General features: G+C 40.8%; 2 protein-coding genes across 8 annotated transcripts in view; both read right to left on the reverse strand.

The window, feature by feature from the left end:
- Positions 1–6640, reverse strand: part of LOC147889123 (protein transport protein SEC23 E-like) — a 103555-nt gene extending 96915 nt beyond the window's left edge. For all 4 annotated transcript variants that reach the window (XR_015542948.1, XM_087391967.1, XM_087391966.1 and 1 more), the window contains exons 1-2: positions 5687–6640; positions 5289–5462 (exon numbers count right to left, since the gene is read on the reverse strand). Coding sequence is in view for 3 of the 4 variants with exons in the window: in XM_087391967.1 (XP_087248093.1) it covers positions 5289–5462; positions 5687–6421 (909 nt within the window). In the remaining variant the exon portion in view is untranslated. The remainder of the gene's footprint in view (positions 1–5288; positions 5463–5686) is intronic.
- Positions 6641–15931: 9291 nt separating this feature from the next.
- Positions 15932–19268, reverse strand: part of LOC147889125 (CDPK adapter, putative (DUF1423)) — a 42240-nt gene continuing 38903 nt past the window's right edge. For all 4 annotated transcript variants that reach the window (XM_087391559.1, XM_087391561.1, XM_087391558.1 and 1 more), the window contains exon 7: positions 15932–16643. In XM_087391559.1, the coding sequence (XP_087247685.1) occupies positions 16627–16643 (17 nt within the window). In that variant the 3' untranslated portion in view covers positions 15932–16626. The remainder of the gene's footprint in view (positions 16644–19268) is intronic.

The following is a 19268-nucleotide window of genomic DNA, read 5'->3' on the forward strand; positions in this document are numbered from 1 at the left end:
GTTTCATTGTTCAACCAGTTACCAATCACAGAATGCAAATTTCAATTACGCAAGGTGGGGTAATTTATAAATCCTATAACAAGTTACAAAATGGAAAAATGATTCATGATTCATGATATTTAAGAAACCAATCATGATTCATAAATGGTAATTCAGCTTTCAAAGCCCAAATGTCATAGTAACAAAAAGAAAGCTGAAACCCAAAAAAGGCTACATCGAGGATGATATCATATACGATCAAATAATAAGCTCATCCTCATCCTCAGACTCAACCTCTGCCTCCTCCTCCTCATCATCATCATTCTCCTCTACTAACAAATCATCATCATCAGGTGAGTGGGCATCATCTGGGCTATGAAATCCAATATATTTGTCATGCGTATACTCGTGTCTCATCTTGTTAAGCAAACGCAAGTTTGCATTAACAAAGACAAGATCATTGGCTCGTTGCATTCGCAGATGGTTTCTCTTCTTTGTGTGGATATGGGCAAAGCTACTCCACAAACGCTCACAAGAAGAGGAGGTGCAAGCTTGGCTTAGAATGCGGATGGCAAGCTTTTGCAACTCGGGGGAATCAGCTCTTCTTTGTGTGGATATGGGCAAAGCTACTCCACAAACCCTCACAAGAAGAGGAGGTGCAAGCTTGGCTTAGAATGTGGATGGCAAGCTTTTGCAACTCGGGGAAATCAACTCCATAATCCTCCCACCATGTAACAGCCCCAACTCGAAATCTGAAATTCCAAAACTCATAAATTTCAGATTTCTAATTTTGTATTAAATAACAAATTACAAGTTCCTAAAATCTGAAAATTAAAATGAGTTAATATTACCTATCATGCTGTGCATCTGGCCATCCATACATGCCTTCCTTATTGCAATAATTGGCAAGCTGGTCTTTTATCCTCCGCCGTCCATCAAGAGTTGGCACCATCTTTTGAAGAGTGAGGTTCCAACCACGAACAACCTCTGCATCACTTTGTTGTGCACTTGCCTTGTGTTGAAACTCCGGGTCCAACACAAAGGCAGCTGCATGCATGGGAGAGTAATATTGATTCCATCTACTCACAGCCAACTCTTCCAATTCTCTCAACCTTTGGGGATCCTTTTCTATTTCTCTAATATTCTCAATCATCCGATCCATCCCCTCATACACCTTACCAAGAAAAGGCACATCTCCATCAACTCGGTTAAGCAGCTTCACAATAGGCACATATAGATCAACAATGTGAGATGCATCAACCCAAAATTCATCACTGCCTATGCACAAGTCATAACAATAAATTCCAAGAGCCTGCCTAGAAGTATCCCACCATCTCTAAATTATCAGTGCTGCTACGACATATTTGTTCCTTACCTTTGCTTTTCCTTCCACCTTTCAGCGGTGAGAGGGGGTGGCTTATTCTCTCGAGCTTCACAGTGTTCTTATTTCTGCTGATCATACGTGTAACTAAGGCACTTGAGAAAGTGAACAATTCCCTTGCAAGGGCACTCCTCTTGTGACCTCTGCATTTTTGCATTGCATCTCTTGGGCATTTTGCAGGGATAGCCACCGTCGACATCTCTACACGAAGCTCCAAGCACACAATGTCTGCCCCTCCAAATTGGCAATTGAGAGGGGGTGTGAAGCAACTACAATCCCTAATTTAGGGGCAAACAAACCAGCAGCCAGAAGGGCCATGCTGTCGGCCAGAATCACGCCGACCAGCTGGTCTGGCCACAACCCAGACCTAACCGACCAGCTGGCCAGCCCGCCGACTAGCTGGCCAGCCCACCGACCAGCTGGCCGACGTCCTAGGTCAGGCCTATAAAAGACTCCCTACCCCCTCACTCTCAGTGGACAGGACCTGCAGCTGCTCCTCACCTCCTCCATCCTTTGCTACAGCCCCTTTTGCTCCAGTTCTACCCCAACTCCTCTGTCTCTCTATTCCTCTCCTCCAGATCTAGCCCTAGACCTCCAGCCGCTGCTCCAGATCTACTCCTGACTGCTGCCTGACAAGCTTCCACATCTCCTCATCCTCTGCTGCTCATATACCTCCAAATCTACAGCCAGATGAGCTCCTTTTCTTCATCATCTTCGTCATCATCGAGCTACACGGAGGACTGCGTTTCGCTCTCTCTGCTGCTATCTTTTCTACTGTTTCTCTACATGGAATCATCTTTCTGATTCACCTCAGCCACGGTCCTTGAGACATGACAACTTGAGGTTCTTGTATTCAGTTTTTCATATTACCAAACAGGCACTATGTTTTCTGAGTTCCGTTCTTCAGTTGTGTCTGAGTATTGTCTATTTTTTATCGCTCCACTGCAAACCCTATCGTTTCTCTTTACTCTGGACATAGCCAAACTCTTCATACAACACATCTTCCAACACCATGGATTGCCCAAGAATATCATATCCGACAGAGATCCTAAGTTTACCAGTCACTTTTGAATTTCACTGTTCGAATCTTTGGGTACAACTCTATTGTTCAGTTCAGCCTACCACCCAGAATCAGATGGCCAGACTGAAAGAGTCAACCAAGTTCTGGAAGAAATGCTTCGACATTATATTCAGTCACGCCTAGCAGCTTGGGAAGAGTATCTACCACTCCTTGAGATTGCTTATAATAACTCTTTCCATAGTGCCATCAGCATGACTCCATTTCAAGCAGCTTATGGACACACTCCGATTGCACCAACAAATTTTGTACTTCAACATCGAGTGGCCCTAGCTGATCTACTGGTTCAAGAAATGCAAGACATTCTACTCCAAGTCAGGGATCATATGCGAAAAGCGCAAGAGCGGTATCAACGGTCTGCCAACAAACATAGACGTCACCTGGAATTTGACACTGGTGACATGGTGCTATTATTTGTAGCCCCACATCGCTATAAGACGGTTAAGTCTGTGTTCCCTAAGTTGCGACCAAGATACTATGGACCTTTCCGCATCGTCAAGAAAAATTCACCTTTAAGTTACAAATTGGAATTACCACCATCATGGGGTAAAATCCATCCAACATTTCATATTTCTTGGCTAAAGACGTACATTCCAGGCGATGAAGCAGTTCCTCCTGCAGGTGATTATGTCCCAGAAATCGAAGACGATTATGTTCTCCTTATTCCTGAGCGTATTTTGGACCATCAACAATGAGAGACTCGACATCGACTTATCACGGAATTCCTTGTTCTTTGGTGAGATCTGGTCGGCTCCGACGCTACTTGGCAATCTGATGAAGACTTACAGCAGTACCCTTACATTTTACATCAATATTTTCATAATTTACCGTGATATTTTCTACATCAGTTCATTATCTCCACCAGGGTCTTATTTTGAGTGGGAGGGGATGTCACAATCTATGACGTATTCCTTTCTCTATATCTTAGACTTATGGATGGTTTCACGATTGGACACTTGTGCAAGGGTATGCCCTTTCGATGGGACACTTCCTATGAGGCACAACCCTTCACAAGAGACATTCTATGGAAGAGACACTCCTATTGTAATGTACCCTCTCATCAAGGGTCACACCCTTCACAAGGGGTACACACCTCTTCATGCACATACATTTTGGAGTACACACCTTTTCATGTGAGACTCTTCACTCTCTATATAAGAGAGGCCCAATTGTATGGATGACACTACAGATACTACAGACACTCAAGCAATATAAATATTCCTTATTCTATGCTATTTCTAAATATAGTAAATCTAGGATTTCTTACAACATCAGAGGGGGAGGCAGAGACGAGGCGAAGTGAGGGGGGGTAAGGACGGAAGAGGAGAGAGGAAGGCAAGGAGGACGGAAGGCGGAGAAGGAGGGGGGGAACAAGAAGGCGAGGGCAAGAGGCAAAGAGGCGAGAGAAGGAAGCCAGCCGGGAGGGAGGAGAGAAGGAGGCAGAGAAGACGGAGAGGGGAGGAGGTGGGGGCGACGGGAAGCGGAGGTGGGGGCGGCAGGAGGGAGAGAAGACGGAGGGGGGAGGTGGTACAGGCAACGGAAGGAGACGGGAGGGGGCAGCCGGGGAGGCAGGGAGGGGAGGAGGAGGGGGAGCGGGGAAGCGAGAGGAGAGGCAGGGGGGCAGCGCGGGGAGACAAGGCGGGAGAGGCAGGGAAGGCAGGGAAGGGGAGACGGGAAGGGGGAGCGGAGAGGTAGCGGAGGAGGTCTAGGGGAGAGGTGGCGAGGGGGCGGAAGGGGCTGTGGGAAGGAGGAGATGGCGGGAGGGGGGCAGCGGGAGCAGCCAAGTAGCAGCAAAGCAGCCCATTCAAATCTCTTTGACAGCTTGATGCCTTTGTTTCCGTTAGACTCTCATGATGATGTCACATTTGAGGTTGCTCCTCCTCCTCCTATTGGTCATTTGCATCCACATGTGCAATCTGAAATACAGCATGATTTACAGCCTGATATGCCTCCCCTTGATCAGGATATTGAGCACAAGGCTCTTGACCAAGAAAGAGCTGAAATACAGAAGCCCAAAAAGGTCCCCCGACACTCTAAAAGACAGCAAACAAGATGCCCCTCTACCAACCCGTACTAAAGCAGTTGTCCGGAAAGAGCATGATAATTCGGTTGCTTCTGCATTGGTTGCTACAGCATGCAATGAACAGTCATTATGCCATAAGGATGCCCTTCAAAATGAATGTTGGATGCTAGCTATGAAAGGATGAATTGGATTCTATCTATCAGAATAACACTTGAGAGTTATGTGACTTGCCTCTTGGCAAGAATGCCATTGGGACTAAGTGGGTTTATAAGATTATACAGAAAGCTGATGGTTCAATGGCCCATTACAAAGCCCATCTTGTTGCTAAGGGCTATGCACAGCAACAAGGCATTGACTTTGAGGAGACTTTTGCCCCACTTCCAGGATCACTGCTATCAGGATTGTTATTGGCTTTGCTGCCCACTTTCATTGGGAGGTACATCAACTTGATATTAAGACAACTTTTCTTCATGGGCATTTGCAAAAGGCTATTCCAGGATACATGCTCATTTGCTTAGTCTTGGCTTTCAGAACAGCTATACTATCCCGGAGCTTTAGGTCTTCTATACTATCCCGGAGCTTTAAGTCTTCAGGCACCTGCAATTCTGAATGTTTGATTTAAGCCTACTATCCTGGAAGACATTTCTTGAGCTTTAGGTCTTCAAGCACCTGCGATTCTGAAAGTTTGTTTTATGCCTACTATCCCGCAACAGTTGCGGACAATAAACTTGTGCGCCTTCCTCTCATAAATGCCCACGACAACCTTCGTTCGAACAAAGTTCCAACACCTAAATCTAGCTGCAAACTAAAAGGCAGATGAATGTTACCACGCCGGAACCCTCTGTGCATGGACCACCAAGAAAGGCCAAAATCCTAGCACCAGTACCAGGGACACAAGCTCCCAGCAAACCTGCTGCCACAGTGAGTGCCGTGCCGGTACATCGGGCAGCTCTTTTGTCAGATTGAACAGGCCAAGGATCGCGTTGTAACTCATCCAGGACCTGCAGCAGAAGGCAAGATAAAGATTGAGTATTTGCTCACCCAAAAAAAAAATTGCTCACAAAAAAGGTAAAGACTGAGTTGCTGTGAAAAAGGCTGAAGCTGAGATATCCGTACGCCATTCAAACAAACATTTTAAATATACCACCTTGGCTAAATCGGCAATCCAAGCATCTCATAGCATTTAGTGAGCTAAGTCTTCGATTAAGTAAGCAGAAGAGCGTACGGAATTAAGCGTAAATTCGCAATCGGATGCAGCTAACAGGAATCTACTAATGCTTTTGGCAGAAAGGCCATCGCGAACTCCAGCAATTACTCCCACAGGTTTTGCTCCCTTGTGCATTCCTGAGGCGGAATCGATGAGTCCGAGTTGATCAAGAATTTGTTCCTTAGTTACGTCCTTTGAGCCTTTGAAAACATATGACTTTGGAGCCTCCGAAAACCCAAGCTCGTGCACGTGAACCTGAGTCCCGAACGTGACTAGCCCAACAAGGGCATGACCTGGTAGCAAGCCAATGGCTTGCGTCAGAGCCATCTTGAGATAACCCAATTCCTCCTCAATGATGCAAATATCTAGCAGAAACAGAAACACCGGTGGCAAGTCTTGAAGCCCCGGCGGAGCGTATTCCACAGTGGTGTACTGAGCAAAGAGTTCAGCTGGTAGATTTGTTTCGGATATGGCGTTGTAATTCTCAGGAAAGTGGTTACGTTGGAAGCAAAAGGGGCAGATCCAAATCTTGCCGATGAAGTCGACCCTGCAATATGGATTGAGCAGGGATCGGCATGACTTGCAGCGGAGAGGACCGTAAGGCAGCACGGGCAAGTTAGGCAAAGGGTGCAGAGGGGTGTAAACAGCTGCCATGGGAACCACGCATCTTGCTGCCTCCACTTTGGTTCCAGGCCACACGTTCCAAGTCATTCGAACGCCATCCACAGCCTCCATGTCCGCGAAATCTCCCATGATTCACTTCTTCTCGCGGCTCCGATAACAGCTCTCTCTCTCTCTCTCTCTCTCTCTGATTCTAACGAAACAAATCGGCCGTCGGTTTCTCTGCAAAGTCGATCGAAGAAGCAGATCAGGATCGCAGTGGAATTCCAATTATTCCAACCACGCTCAGCAAAAAAGGAGGGGAAATCGGATTGCTTTGATTGGTGAACCCCAAGCCAGCCAGCCGCCTCGACGGACTGCGCTCCGAGAGGTGAAGAGGGTGTTGGATTTCAACGACTCTTTATGCACACACGTGTGTCTACTCTTCACCTCTAGGACCCAGCCACGTGGACCATGGCACACTAGGGTGGGGGGGCAACGCCACCACGTAGTAGGAATGCTGTCGTGGGAACGGGCTCTAACACACTAACAGTGGGCATCATGGACAGGCAAAATTGCCTGCCCATGTTCAGCCCAAGGCCCAGATGCATTCAATACACCATGGATGGGCATGTTCTTATCATAATTTTTGTATGTTTCTTGTCACGGTAGGCACCCTAAGGGGAAGTTTCCCTTTTCTGAGCTCGCGTTAGGCCATATTGCACAATGTTAAGCATCACTTTCATAAACTCAAAAGCATAATGCATATACAAGCTTTTCACTAAAAGAGCATATACGAGAAAACAAACTATATTATAATAGATGATTGCTATGATTCAACACCTGCTCAAGACATGTCTTCCATTGTCACTCTTTAGTTGGTGTCAGAAAACATTTAGTGAGTGCATCTGACATCTCAAGTGCAAAGTCTCCCTTAATGATAAGTTAAAGTCTCCCAAATGTAGAATCGAGCTCTCTATGAAGAAGGAATGCAGAAGACCAAAAAAGCATCCCCTCCATGCTCTCAGCCCTATGAGAGCAATGGTGTTTAGCCTATGTCTTGGAAGACTTGGTGGCTTAGAACTTGCGAGCAGCACTCATCTATTGGTTTCACTAACATAACAGAATATTCCGTCTTTTTGGCCCCAGGGAGAGAAAGAACGACTCTCAGCATTCGACTTACCAGTATGGTGGAACTCTCTTGGGAGATTTGGTGGTATGGTGGAAATCATTTAAGTGATGGTGAAAAGCCTAGTTGTCTATTCAATGAGAGGGGAAATAAATCTGTGGGAGGTGCAAAGCAGATCCCTTGCCTTTCTGAAAGCATGAGTAAGAGGGTAGCTATTGCAAAGTGCTGCAATTAGCATAGACTTTCGAAACCAAGAGCCCAGCTCAAAACACGCTTAGAATGCATTTATGAACAAATGAAGGAGATATCTAGACAACTAAGTTTTCAAAAAGTAGTCGGCCGTTAAACAATCGTGATCCCATTCAAACTCTAAGGATTTGCAATATATTTAGCATAATTGGGCATGTAATATAGCTATCTAAAGCTAACTGCATGTCGCAGACTAAAAGAAAGCTCACACAGACCATTGCAGAGAAACAAGGAATGCAATTAGGACATGATGCATGCACCGCCTCTACCAAATTGCTTTGAATCAACAAATGGAGCAAATAGAATACAAGAGGATCACCAAGGGAGTCAAAGCTACGCATTGAGATATTGCTAGGACATATTGATCTCAATGTTAGTGGTACACTATTTCAGTACCACTACAAAATGTGAGATATTATGGAATCTCTAAAGAACAATAAATGAAAAATAAAAAGACAAAAAACTTATGTTAGTAGGCCCCATATTGAGACTCATCTCCTCCTTTCTTGATAGTTCAGTGATGCATAGGCCAAGACCCTTACATAATCTATACAATTTGTACCAAAATGTTGGATCCCTTCTTTAACACTATTGAAAAATCCCATAAAACTAGATATTGGCTTGAATATAGCCATTCATAAACTCTAGCTCATCCCTTTTCAACCTTCTAAATGTGTAGTAAATTTGAACCTCAGCCTTAGAATGCTTTTCAAATTCAAATGATGACATGGATAGCCTACTAATTAGTATAATAATAATCATAACACATCATCTAAACACAATTGCTCCTTTTAGCTTATAAAAGAAATAAGTTCACATAACCAACTCTTATGCTAATGACCTATTTCAAAAAATATACCATCAATGTCATACATTATGTCACTAAAATTAAAAGCACCATAGTTCTTTAGAATTATTTTGATTATGTCAATCAAATTGAGGAATTTATATGATGGCTCCCATCGAGCAAAAATTATTGTTGCTTCCAATCTCCTTCTTACCATCTTCCATTTAGAATGCAGAGAAAATTATAGCATCATTATAAAAAACAAGTTGTTCTTTAATGTGCTTCAACTTCCAACTATTACTAACTTATTGGCTTTAAATGTCACGATGTGGAAATTTTATTTATAACTTTGCTATGTTGATGGCATTGCAATCCAAGAGAATCCATGATCCATTATTATTATTCCAATGTTTGTATGCATATCTCATGTTGAAAATCCCACATGTACACCTAGATTAATTTCCCGTTTGAATGCACTACCTAAATCCTTGGTTGGGTAAATACAAGTAGGACTCGACTAACACTTGTAGTTCTCTATTCAAAGTGTTAAATAGTACTTACTTTGTTGTGGGTGCTAAATAGTACTTTGCACTTTATTGTGAGTTCTAACTTCACTTGAGATTTCATAGTGCATGATAACTAGCATTGGCAATACCATTGATAGCATTGGCAATACCATTGTTATTGCTAACCACCTGGGCTTACTGCTAAATAGCACTTTAAACACCATTGTGAGCGCTAAATAGTACTTGAAACTCTATTGTGAGGGCCAACTAACACTTTCACTCCTATTGTGAGTGCTAAGTAGCAATTGACTCCAAAGTAAGTGATAATTAGCACTAGTAATCGTATTGTTATTGTTGACTACCAATTGCTTCCTATAAAATGCTAAGTAGCACTAGCAAGATGTTTGTGCTAAATAGCACTGGGAGCTCCAATGTGAGTGATAAATAGCACTTGCAACTCCATTGTGAGTTTAGACTAGCACTTTCACTTCTATGTTGAGTGCTAAGTTATTTTCATGTTTATCTCGAGTGATAAGTAGCATTTTCAAAATTTTCATGAGTGCTAAGTAATAGTTGAAACTCCAATATGAGTGGTAATTCTTATTATTGACTCTAACTCTATTTAGAGTGCTAAATACATTTTTTTGTGCATGCTAAATAGTACTTACCACTCTATTGTGAGTGCTGACTTGCACTTGAGACTTCACACTGGGCGATAACTAGCAATTGCAACACTACTATTATTAATGACCTCCAGTTCCATTGTTACCAGTGTTAAGTTCCACTATTAACAGCAACAATGTTATGAGCAACACTTTTTGACTGTGAGCAGTAAGCTCCAATGTCAATATTACATTTGTTAACAACAACATGTTAGAAACAATACTATTTACATGAGCAATGGTAAAAAGCACACTAAAATTAGTTGTGTGATGAGTAGCTATAGCTATACTACATTGCTAAATTAGCAATTACACCTCTATATAGTTGTCAACAACATCATTGCTTTCAACAGGTTAGCAAACACTATCAACATGCACATTAAAATCATTTGTGTGGTGAACAATTCTACCTATACTACGATTTTTAACTAGGATTTACACCTCTGTATAGTATCACAAACTTACAACTAGGAGCAATAAGATTCATCATAAAAACTACGTTAATGTTTGTCTTTGAATTGACTGCTGGCTGGCTTTTTCTAGGTCGATTTGTTCTATGATTCAAAGCACAACATCTGAACTGCTAAATTCAGCTAAGATCTTTCGAGTCATTGAAGCCTTATTTTGCTTGCAAATTTAAGGATAGGTATACCACATGTAGAAAGGTGTCAGTGCACTTTGGGAGTCAATATTGTGACCAAAACAAAATTACGCTACCTTCCATCATTGAAAGTTTCTAATCGGTGAATGCAAATCATGTGGAGTGAAGGAACTGCCATGTTGCCTACTTGAGACAGCATCTCAAAGGAAGAGTATTACCATGAAGGTATTCCAAAATTTGAAGGCACTTGAAAATAAGAAGAAGGTATTCAAAAATGTGGAGGCACATGAAAAGAGGGGGAACAAAAAGAAAAGGTATTCAAAAACGTGGAGGCACTTCAAAAGAAGGGGAACATAAAGAAAAGGAAAGATCTCAAGTGCAAGGAGATGCAATGTAGGGATTTTCTTGTTCTTTTAAAGAGCAAATTGTGATACTTCATCAGACCCAACCATGTGCGCCATTCACAAGCTTTGCATTTTAAGGAGTGCATTTTGAGATTCCATGATGATGTGGTGATCTCGATTGTGGACTTCATTAAAAACTACTCCTTTAAGGAGTAGAATGAAATCCAATCTATGCTTTGGCATTCGTCCCAAGTGACAATATTTGTGCACATTACTTACTATTAGAAGGAAGATGAAGTCGTCAAAACAATTCACTTTTGCATTTTAGATGACAAACTCCATGACATATTCTTTGTTTAACATTGTTTCGTTTTTTATGAGAAGTGGTTGAAGGAATAGGGTTATATGCCAAAGCTGCATTAGGTTTAGTCAGATGGGACTACTTCTCAACTCAAGACTTGTAAACCCTTCTACTATGTTGCAAATATGCTAGAATAATAGGTATAGAGATCACATGGAACTTCTATAGATTTGACCATGGTAAGGGAGAACATGATGGTGTTCATGCTATCATAAAGCAAGCATTAACACGTGAGCAACAAAGGTAGATGGTGCCAGAGTAGCCGCCGTGCATCTTTCCTAAATGCCACCTTCTCTTAAGTAGATGAAGCTTGCCACCCATCCAAGAAAAGGAGAGTAACCCATGTGTTCTAGGAGAGCAAAGTTGGAGATGTAAATAGGAAGAGTTAGTGGAGCTATTGTTCTATACCAAAAATCATGTTCACTACATTCTGTTTATGGTCACAACCCATAGGATTCAATAGGACTTGTAACCAAACCATTGTCATGATTTTGTAATGCATACAGGCATGGGATTTGGACTGAGAATGAAGATGCCTATGATGAAGTGACAAATGAAAGTCATCATGATGTGCTAAGTGATGCTTTGCATGATGGAGATAATTTTGCAGTGTGTGCTGATGCTAGTAATGTTGAAGATGTTGATTTATGTGTTATAAAGTGCATTGCAAAAAAATAGCAACACTTTCAAATCATGTTGATGAATGGGAGAATGATAGAAGTGCAAGAGCTAGTTTTGCACTCACAAAGGAGTTGCAAGTGCTATTTTATCACTCATATTGGAGCTTCTAGTGCTACTAAGCACTCACAATAGGAATAGAAGTGTTGATTGGTGCTCACAATAGAGTTTCAAGTACTATTTAGTACTCATAGTGGTCCTGAAAGTGCTAATTAGCAGTAAAAATAGGGTTGTACTGATTGTTACCACTCTTAACTGAGCTTCAAGTGCTAGTTATCACTCACATTGGAGCTTCTAATGCTCCTTAGTACTCACAATAGGAATGAAAGTGCTAGTTGGCATTCACAATACAGTTTAAAGTGCTATTTAGCACTCACAATGGTGCTTCAAGATCTATTTAGTAGTATAAAGAGCCTTGTAACTACTCTTAGTCAAGGAAGCAACTAGCATTCGACAATAACAGTGGTGTTGATAGTGCTAGTTATCACCCAGTGTGTAGTCTCAACTGCAAGTTACCACTCATAATAGAGTGTGAAGCACTACTAAGTATCCACAAAACAATTGTAAGCACTATTTAGCACTCTAAAAAGAGCTAGCACATAGAGTTTCAAGTCCTATTTAGCACTTACGGTGGTGCTTAAAGTGTTATTTAGCAGTTAATCAACAATCTCAATCAAGGAAGCAATTGGTAGTTAGGAATAACATCCGTGTTGCTAATGCTAGTTATCACTTACTATGAAGTATCAAGTGTAAGCTAGCACTTAGAATAGAGTGTGAAGTACTATTTAGCACCCACAATAGAGTTTTAGCACTCCGAATAGAGTTGTAAGTCCTAGCTAGTTAGTACTTATAATCGTGCTACTTTGCAATCAAGATAGAATTGAAATTGCTCCTCAGCACTCACTGTAGAATTGAAAGTGCTAGTTCACACATAGTTATGTTGGAAGTACTACTATCACTCACATTGGAGCTTCCAGTGCTATTTAGCACTAAGAATTGTCTTGTAATTGCTAGTTAGCTAGTTAGCACTCTCAGTTAGGAAGCAACTGGTAGTCTACAATACAATTGCTAGTGCTAAATTATCACCATTTTGAAGTCACAAGTGCTACTTAACACTCACAGGGATGGAATTGCTAGTTGGCACTCACAAGAGAGTTTTAAGTGGTATTTAACACTCACAGTGGTGGTTAAAGTGTTATTTAGTCTCAGTCAAAGAAGCAATTAGTAGTCAGCAATAACAGTGGCATTGCTAGTGCTAGTTATCACCCATTGTGAAGTCCCGACTACAACTTAGCTCACAGTAGAGTGATAGGTATTATTTAGCACCCACAAGATAGTTGTAAGCACTATTTAGCACTCTAAATTAAGAACTATAAGTACTAGTCAATATCACTATATAGCCATTAAAGCTAGCAAGCTAGCACTCAGAGTGAAGTCGCAACTGCTACTTAGCACTCACAATAGAACTAAAACTGCTACTTAGCACTCACAATAGAATTGAAAATGCTACTCAGCATTCATAATAGAACTAAAAGTGCTAGTTGGATGTTTCTTATCTCCCTCCATACTACAAATACTAGAACTACATTCGAGGTAATACATGTGGCTCGTCAAGTAGATAAATTGGGCACTTGGTGAAACTATATCTTCCAATCCTCTTTCGACAGATGTCCATGTTGGGGGACATACATGTTTTAGTTCAAAAAAGAAGTACAAAGATCCATGTCTTCTTGAGTAATTGGACTACTACAGTGTTGCTTCCAATAAGCAAACAATGAGAACAATCCACTGACACCACTATGCCGAGCATATATTCGGGATCTTGCCGAGTACAAGGTGCACCTTTCAACTTTTGTTATAGTGACATCACAAGGTGCAGATAGGTTTGAGTTCATCAACATGGTCAGTATGCTCCTCGGTAGGAATAGCTCATCCTTAGATTTTGATTGCTTGAACCTCTCCCGGAACCCCAAAATTTGTGGATGCTTAATGGATTGATAAAAAATGTTTTGCTTGGCATCTCTTTCCATGCCTGTTATCCTCTCATAGAAGCACCTAACCATTTCACTGCACATCCTCCGTTTTGTCTGTTCATCGACAACATCAACAATCATGTGTTCTGGTTGGCAACTCCTCAATTTGCTTTGTGCTGTTCTTTCTTCTTTACAACTTCATATTGCCTAATGATGGCACAAGAGTATGGATGCATAGGCCCTAGACCTATATTGTTATACGTGAGTGACATGCAAAAACTTTGTAGCTTAGTTCACTATTTTGTTTTTGCACTTTCTTCTATTTTTGCACACTAAATGATTGCTCTCAAAAATTGATAATAATACAGCTGAGGGGAAATACTTTTGGTATGAAGCATATTTGCTTAGAGATGTAAAAATGTAAGCTTAGGCAAGGCAAGAAATTCTAGTGGCACTTTGATGGATGGACACAAGCCTTTTTGTTGACAAGCTTTGAGATGGAGACAAAAAGCACACAAAGAAAGAAAGAGAGAGAGAGAGAGAGAGAGAGAGAGAGAGAGAGAGAGTTGCATTATTGACCTCGATGTAGGCAGTTCAAAAGTGGACGTGCAGCATAGAAACTACAACAAGATCATGTTGACCAAAGATTTACATGATTGACCTTGACATGTGGGGAAATTGCAAAAAGCCCGAGGCTTAATCTACATCCCTCCCACAAATGATCCATTTTTCATTTAATATGTGAATGTTGCATTGGAGAAGCTTGAGTATGTCTCATTAGATTCATGTACCATGTAGCAAGATTCTTCTTAGGACTAGTAAGTGGAGATTCCTCCTCAACCATTTGCTTATCCTTATCAACCTATTTGTCTTTCTCTATGTACTTGCCGTTGCCTTTATAGCCATAGTTGGGCTAGTTTACTTCAAGTTCTTGCTTTCTGTTTTTTTCTTCAACATCAAGTTTCAGTGGCCATCGTCTTTTTTGTTATTTTAAGGGCTAAGACTCATCATAATGTGTATTCTTTCTCCTCCTCCACATAACCAAAAAGATACTTTTTATAAATTTGGAATTCAACTTCTTGTTCTTCTCATCTTAAAACATTAGCATATGTAGTGAGCGCTCAAAAATTGGTTTCCTACTGTAAATCATCTTTAGTTGCCATGTCTGAGATAGCTTTAGTTGGTGCTCTCTCCAAAAAATACATAGTTCTTTACTATGAGCATAGTTCTGGTGCATACAATATGGTTTGGTTTTTCTGCAGTCACCCCATTTCGGTTAGGGATATATGTAGATGTATACTATCTTTGAATGCTACATTGTTTCCAAGAATCAATGGATGCTACGATTTTGTACTCTCAGATAGAATGATAAACTTTAACATATCAATGGCAAGTCCCTCATGGTAAGTCAAGTAATCTTAGTCCTTAAAACAAATTTCATCATTTTCAATAGGCCATGAGATTCATACATGAGGTAGCCACAACATTTTATAACGAATGAATCTACACATTTGAAATGCAATTGGAAAAGCCATTATATAGTCCCAAGCAAGGACCATGGGCTTGTTTAAAGAAAGTTTAACAACTTTTTCACACTTCAAGGTTCACAAGGAGTGAACTTGATTGTCGATTGTATATGAAAAGAATTCAAATGCCCTCATTGCCCTTGCACTCTATATGGTTGATCTCCTTATGGCTGGCAGCAACAAGCTAATCAAGGAGGTCAAGAGTCAATCTTTGCATACAATTTAAGATGGATGATCATGGATTCTTGCTTCATATCATAAAGTAGACCAAGGATGGCATTTAAGATGCTCCATGGCATACTAGTACATCCATTGACACTAAGCATAATATGCATGTATGAGATTGCTCCTTTTTTGAAACCCCCCACTTTACTATATTGAAACCCCCCACTTTACTAGCAAGAAGAAAGTCTTTTGCAAAACATTTGGTACATAACCACGATGGTCTTGCTCAAAGTCTTCTTGATATTTCTACTACCTACCTAACATACGCCATTGAACAAGAAAAATCAGTGCATGTGTGTCCTAAATTGCACATAACCTTAGTAGCCATTACTACGCACATAACGATTCTTCTAAAGGCAAGAACCCTCACTGGAACATTGGAGCCACAATGTTGAAGTTGACAAACTTTTCCTTTTGATGTTCTAAAACAGACATCAGCAAATTGAAGCTACAAGGCATTTGAGACAATGATTTGCATCGCTACTGAAAACCACATGATTAGGTGGGAGAAAACATTTTCTAGCATGATGGATGTGATGTGGTTGAGTCTAAGCACAAGCAACACTAATCGGGTAAACTGCTATTAGGAAATTGGTGTTGTATTACGTGCTAGCAAATAGAGGAAGGCAAAGGGGTGAAAAAAATCTTGAAAAAAGGTGGTGGAAAGTTAAGAAAAGAAAAAGCATTGTGCAAAATCACAAAGCTTTGAAAGTCAATGAGAGCACAATGTTTATAGGGCTTGGGCATGTAAAGGCATTGTCATTTTGTAGGCAAATAAGGGCAATCCTTTCATTTTTAAAGGTAACTATTGCCTATAACAATCATGAAGTGAGAACCAACCAAAGAAAAGAGGAGTATTAAGGAACATCTCCATTTGTTATTGCTATCACAACACTAATGAGGCATATCTGAATACTTGTACCGGGAGTGAGACAAAAAAAGTCAAAATAGGGTAGCATGGCGCGCACAAATTGAGGCCCAGTAAGTGATCAGTTTCAGTGAAGGTGTCGTGCAAACAAGCAGACACTGTAACCAGCATCTAAAGTAGGCACTAACTCAAAGAGTAAGGTGGACAAAGAAAAACTCCATTTCAAACCCCCCCCCCCCCCCCCCCCAAAAAAAAAAGGCCTATATGCAGTGAAAGAAAGCAGGGTATGAGCATTCTTTCACTGAAATGCATAGCAAATTAGTTTGTTCATGATCGTAACTCTAGATGAGCCTGTAATGAGATCTGGCACCATTGTACGCCCATAGGTTGAAGCTCTTTCCGATATGATTTTCATGTGCCCTGGCCTTCGTGGATTGCTAGTTTGTAAATCAATCCGCATTTATACCTGTAAATATAAAACATTGTGGTTTAAGAATCATCCCCATTTACAGCTATCACTCATTGAGGAAAAATTGATAATATTGCCTGCCCACAGTTAACCACAACTTAACACCATGCAAATAAAAGGAGGACATTATGCATTATGGGGTGGTCAGGTTGCAGGCTTCCAGCAAAGTAAACGAAGCCATCATTTTTCATCCTAGATATCAAAGTAATATATTGCCTTTTTGTACGCATAATTCAGTGAAGCTGTACCCACGTCACAAAAAGCCATAATAAAGAACAAATCATCTTAGCAACCTAGACACTGTTCCGTTTGAAGTCTGGAAAACAAAAGGACGCTTGATTTAAAAAAGGACAATAACATAGATACTGAAAGTCAAGCACTGCATTTATCCAGCTTATACTACATCAATGCACGTAGGGCACTACAAGGTCCTTTTGAAGGGCAGAATAAAAGGACTGATCAAAATCCAATTCAGGCCTATAAATGATGTGCAATCTTGGAATGGCAAAAAACAGAAGGCAGTCGAGCAAAGCACCAAGACACTACCCTTTGTGTCATGAAGGAGGCTGCATGTGAATGATTTCCAAGATACCAATGAGGTGCATCTCGAAACAGAATCAGCATTATGACATCAGATATTAGCAAAGAACTGTGTCTCGACTATGTTCAAAGCAACTCACGCAAACCTACATTGAAATTCCCTTAAAGCAGGCCAAAACAAACGTCCAATTCATTTCTTGTTTTGAAGGCCTAGTTGTTCTTAGCACAATGCTTTTTAACTAAGAGTAGTCTTGGTTTTCTTGCTTGCTTGCTTTTTTGCAGCGTAGTTCTAGTTGCAGCTTTGTCTAGATAGCCTTCCAAGCTCAGGAATGTATGCTCAGCCAGAGTTTATCACTTTGAAAGGATTCCCTAGGCATGAGTGTTCAATATGCAGCTTTGAGATGGCTAGCAAGTATATCATGTCACCGTGGGAGGGTTTCACTTGTCCTTGCTTTGTGTAGTATGCCTTAGATTTATGGTATTGACTTGCCCATGGATACAAATGCCTAGCCTTATACTGGGTTGCATCCTCCTTGACTTTATGTATGTAAGAGGAGTCTTAACTCTTCTTAATCTTGGCAATTGTGACTCAATTCAAAGATCCTTTTTTAAATTTAGCTTTACTATCTGCATCCCACAATTTGAAGCTTGGCGTTTTTAATGTGATTTTCACTTTGTGCTTGCATCTGTTATAAACTTACTAAGTGTATAAAGGCTCCTCAGATCCTCCCTCGTTTAGTCAGGTCCAGATGGATAGGCCTACTTACAAATGTTGGAGTGAAGCAGGTGTCTTTTCTCTTGAAAAGAAGAGTGCGCATTTTACTCGATAGTTTAAAAGGATGTCTCGACTTTTCATTACAAATTCTCAGAAGCTATTTTGCAATACTACTCTAGGGAAGCTATTCTTCTTAAATGTGCCTGACTCTCTGTTCATTTGGTGATATGAATGGATTCATTTCATTCATGTCTGAACTTTTATAAATTTACTGTTGATTGTCAATTGCTGCTATACATTTTTGCAGTGGATTTCCGTGAATGCTATTTTAATTTACAACGAGCAAACTGAAATTTTCTTTAGTGCATTATCAGTCGCAGTATTTTTCCATGAAGCATATGATGCAAAGTGAGTGGATCAGGACTCTCATATTCCTGAAGTTTTAAAGTTACATTCAGAAGAATAGTGGCCCAAGGATACGTGGGCAAGTTCAAAGGTAATGGTATATATTATCATTAACCTAATATCTTCTGAGAGATTCTATGATTTTATGGTTTTCTTTCTTGGAATTTATGTAGGGAACATTAATTCAGAACCTTTATGCATTCTTTGAACATTCTTATGGTCACTTGTGATTATATTGGATAAGTCATAAAGGCAACCCCCGCCAAAGAAGCCGAGGGGAATCTCCCACAAAGGCAAGATGTTTTGGACCAAAGAAAATTGTGGAAGTTCCTAAAAACAGGGGCAAGTGTCCAATATACTCAGGAAGAGTTTATATCTATCCGGTGCTAGGAATCTATGGAACCAGTGCCAAAGGATGTACCAAGCATATTGTTGTCAGAAAGGGACTCGTGGCAAGTCCAAGAATTATTATCAGCATTGGATGCCAGGGAATGCAACATCGTACTCTAATAGAGTATCCAAATGACAACAAGGAATCTTTTCAGTTAAGGCTATTGATCAGCTTAAGAAAGAATTCAGAGAATGCGGTATATGGGTAATTGATTCCAAATTTTGCTCCTAAGAAGATGTCTGCACATCACTTTCCAAGAGAGAAGAGACAATTATATACAAGGCTTCCCAAAAGGAAGGCAAGTAAAAGAGCGGCATGTGGTTGCCTAGTGCTCTGGAAGGCCAACTGGCCAGAAAGAGGGAGAAAAACCACAAGAAACCAGAGGGAGTGTAACAACTCACAGAGACCAGGAGCCAAATTAAGAAAGAACAACTCTTCATGGCTCTATTGCACCTCTCGAAGAGAATGACCCTAACAAAGATCTAATTCATAACACCGGATCAATGAGGTAATGCTAGTATAGGACAAAGTTATATACGATGACATTTCGAGGAAATGCAGGCCATAAAGG

The sequence above is a fragment of the Dipteris shenzhenensis genome, chromosome 20 (genome assembly GCF_047967505.1).
Source record: "Dipteris shenzhenensis isolate YYH24624 ecotype China chromosome 20, Dip_SZ_1.0, whole genome shotgun sequence".
NCBI lineage: Eukaryota > Viridiplantae > Streptophyta > Polypodiopsida > Gleicheniales > Dipteridaceae > Dipteris > Dipteris shenzhenensis.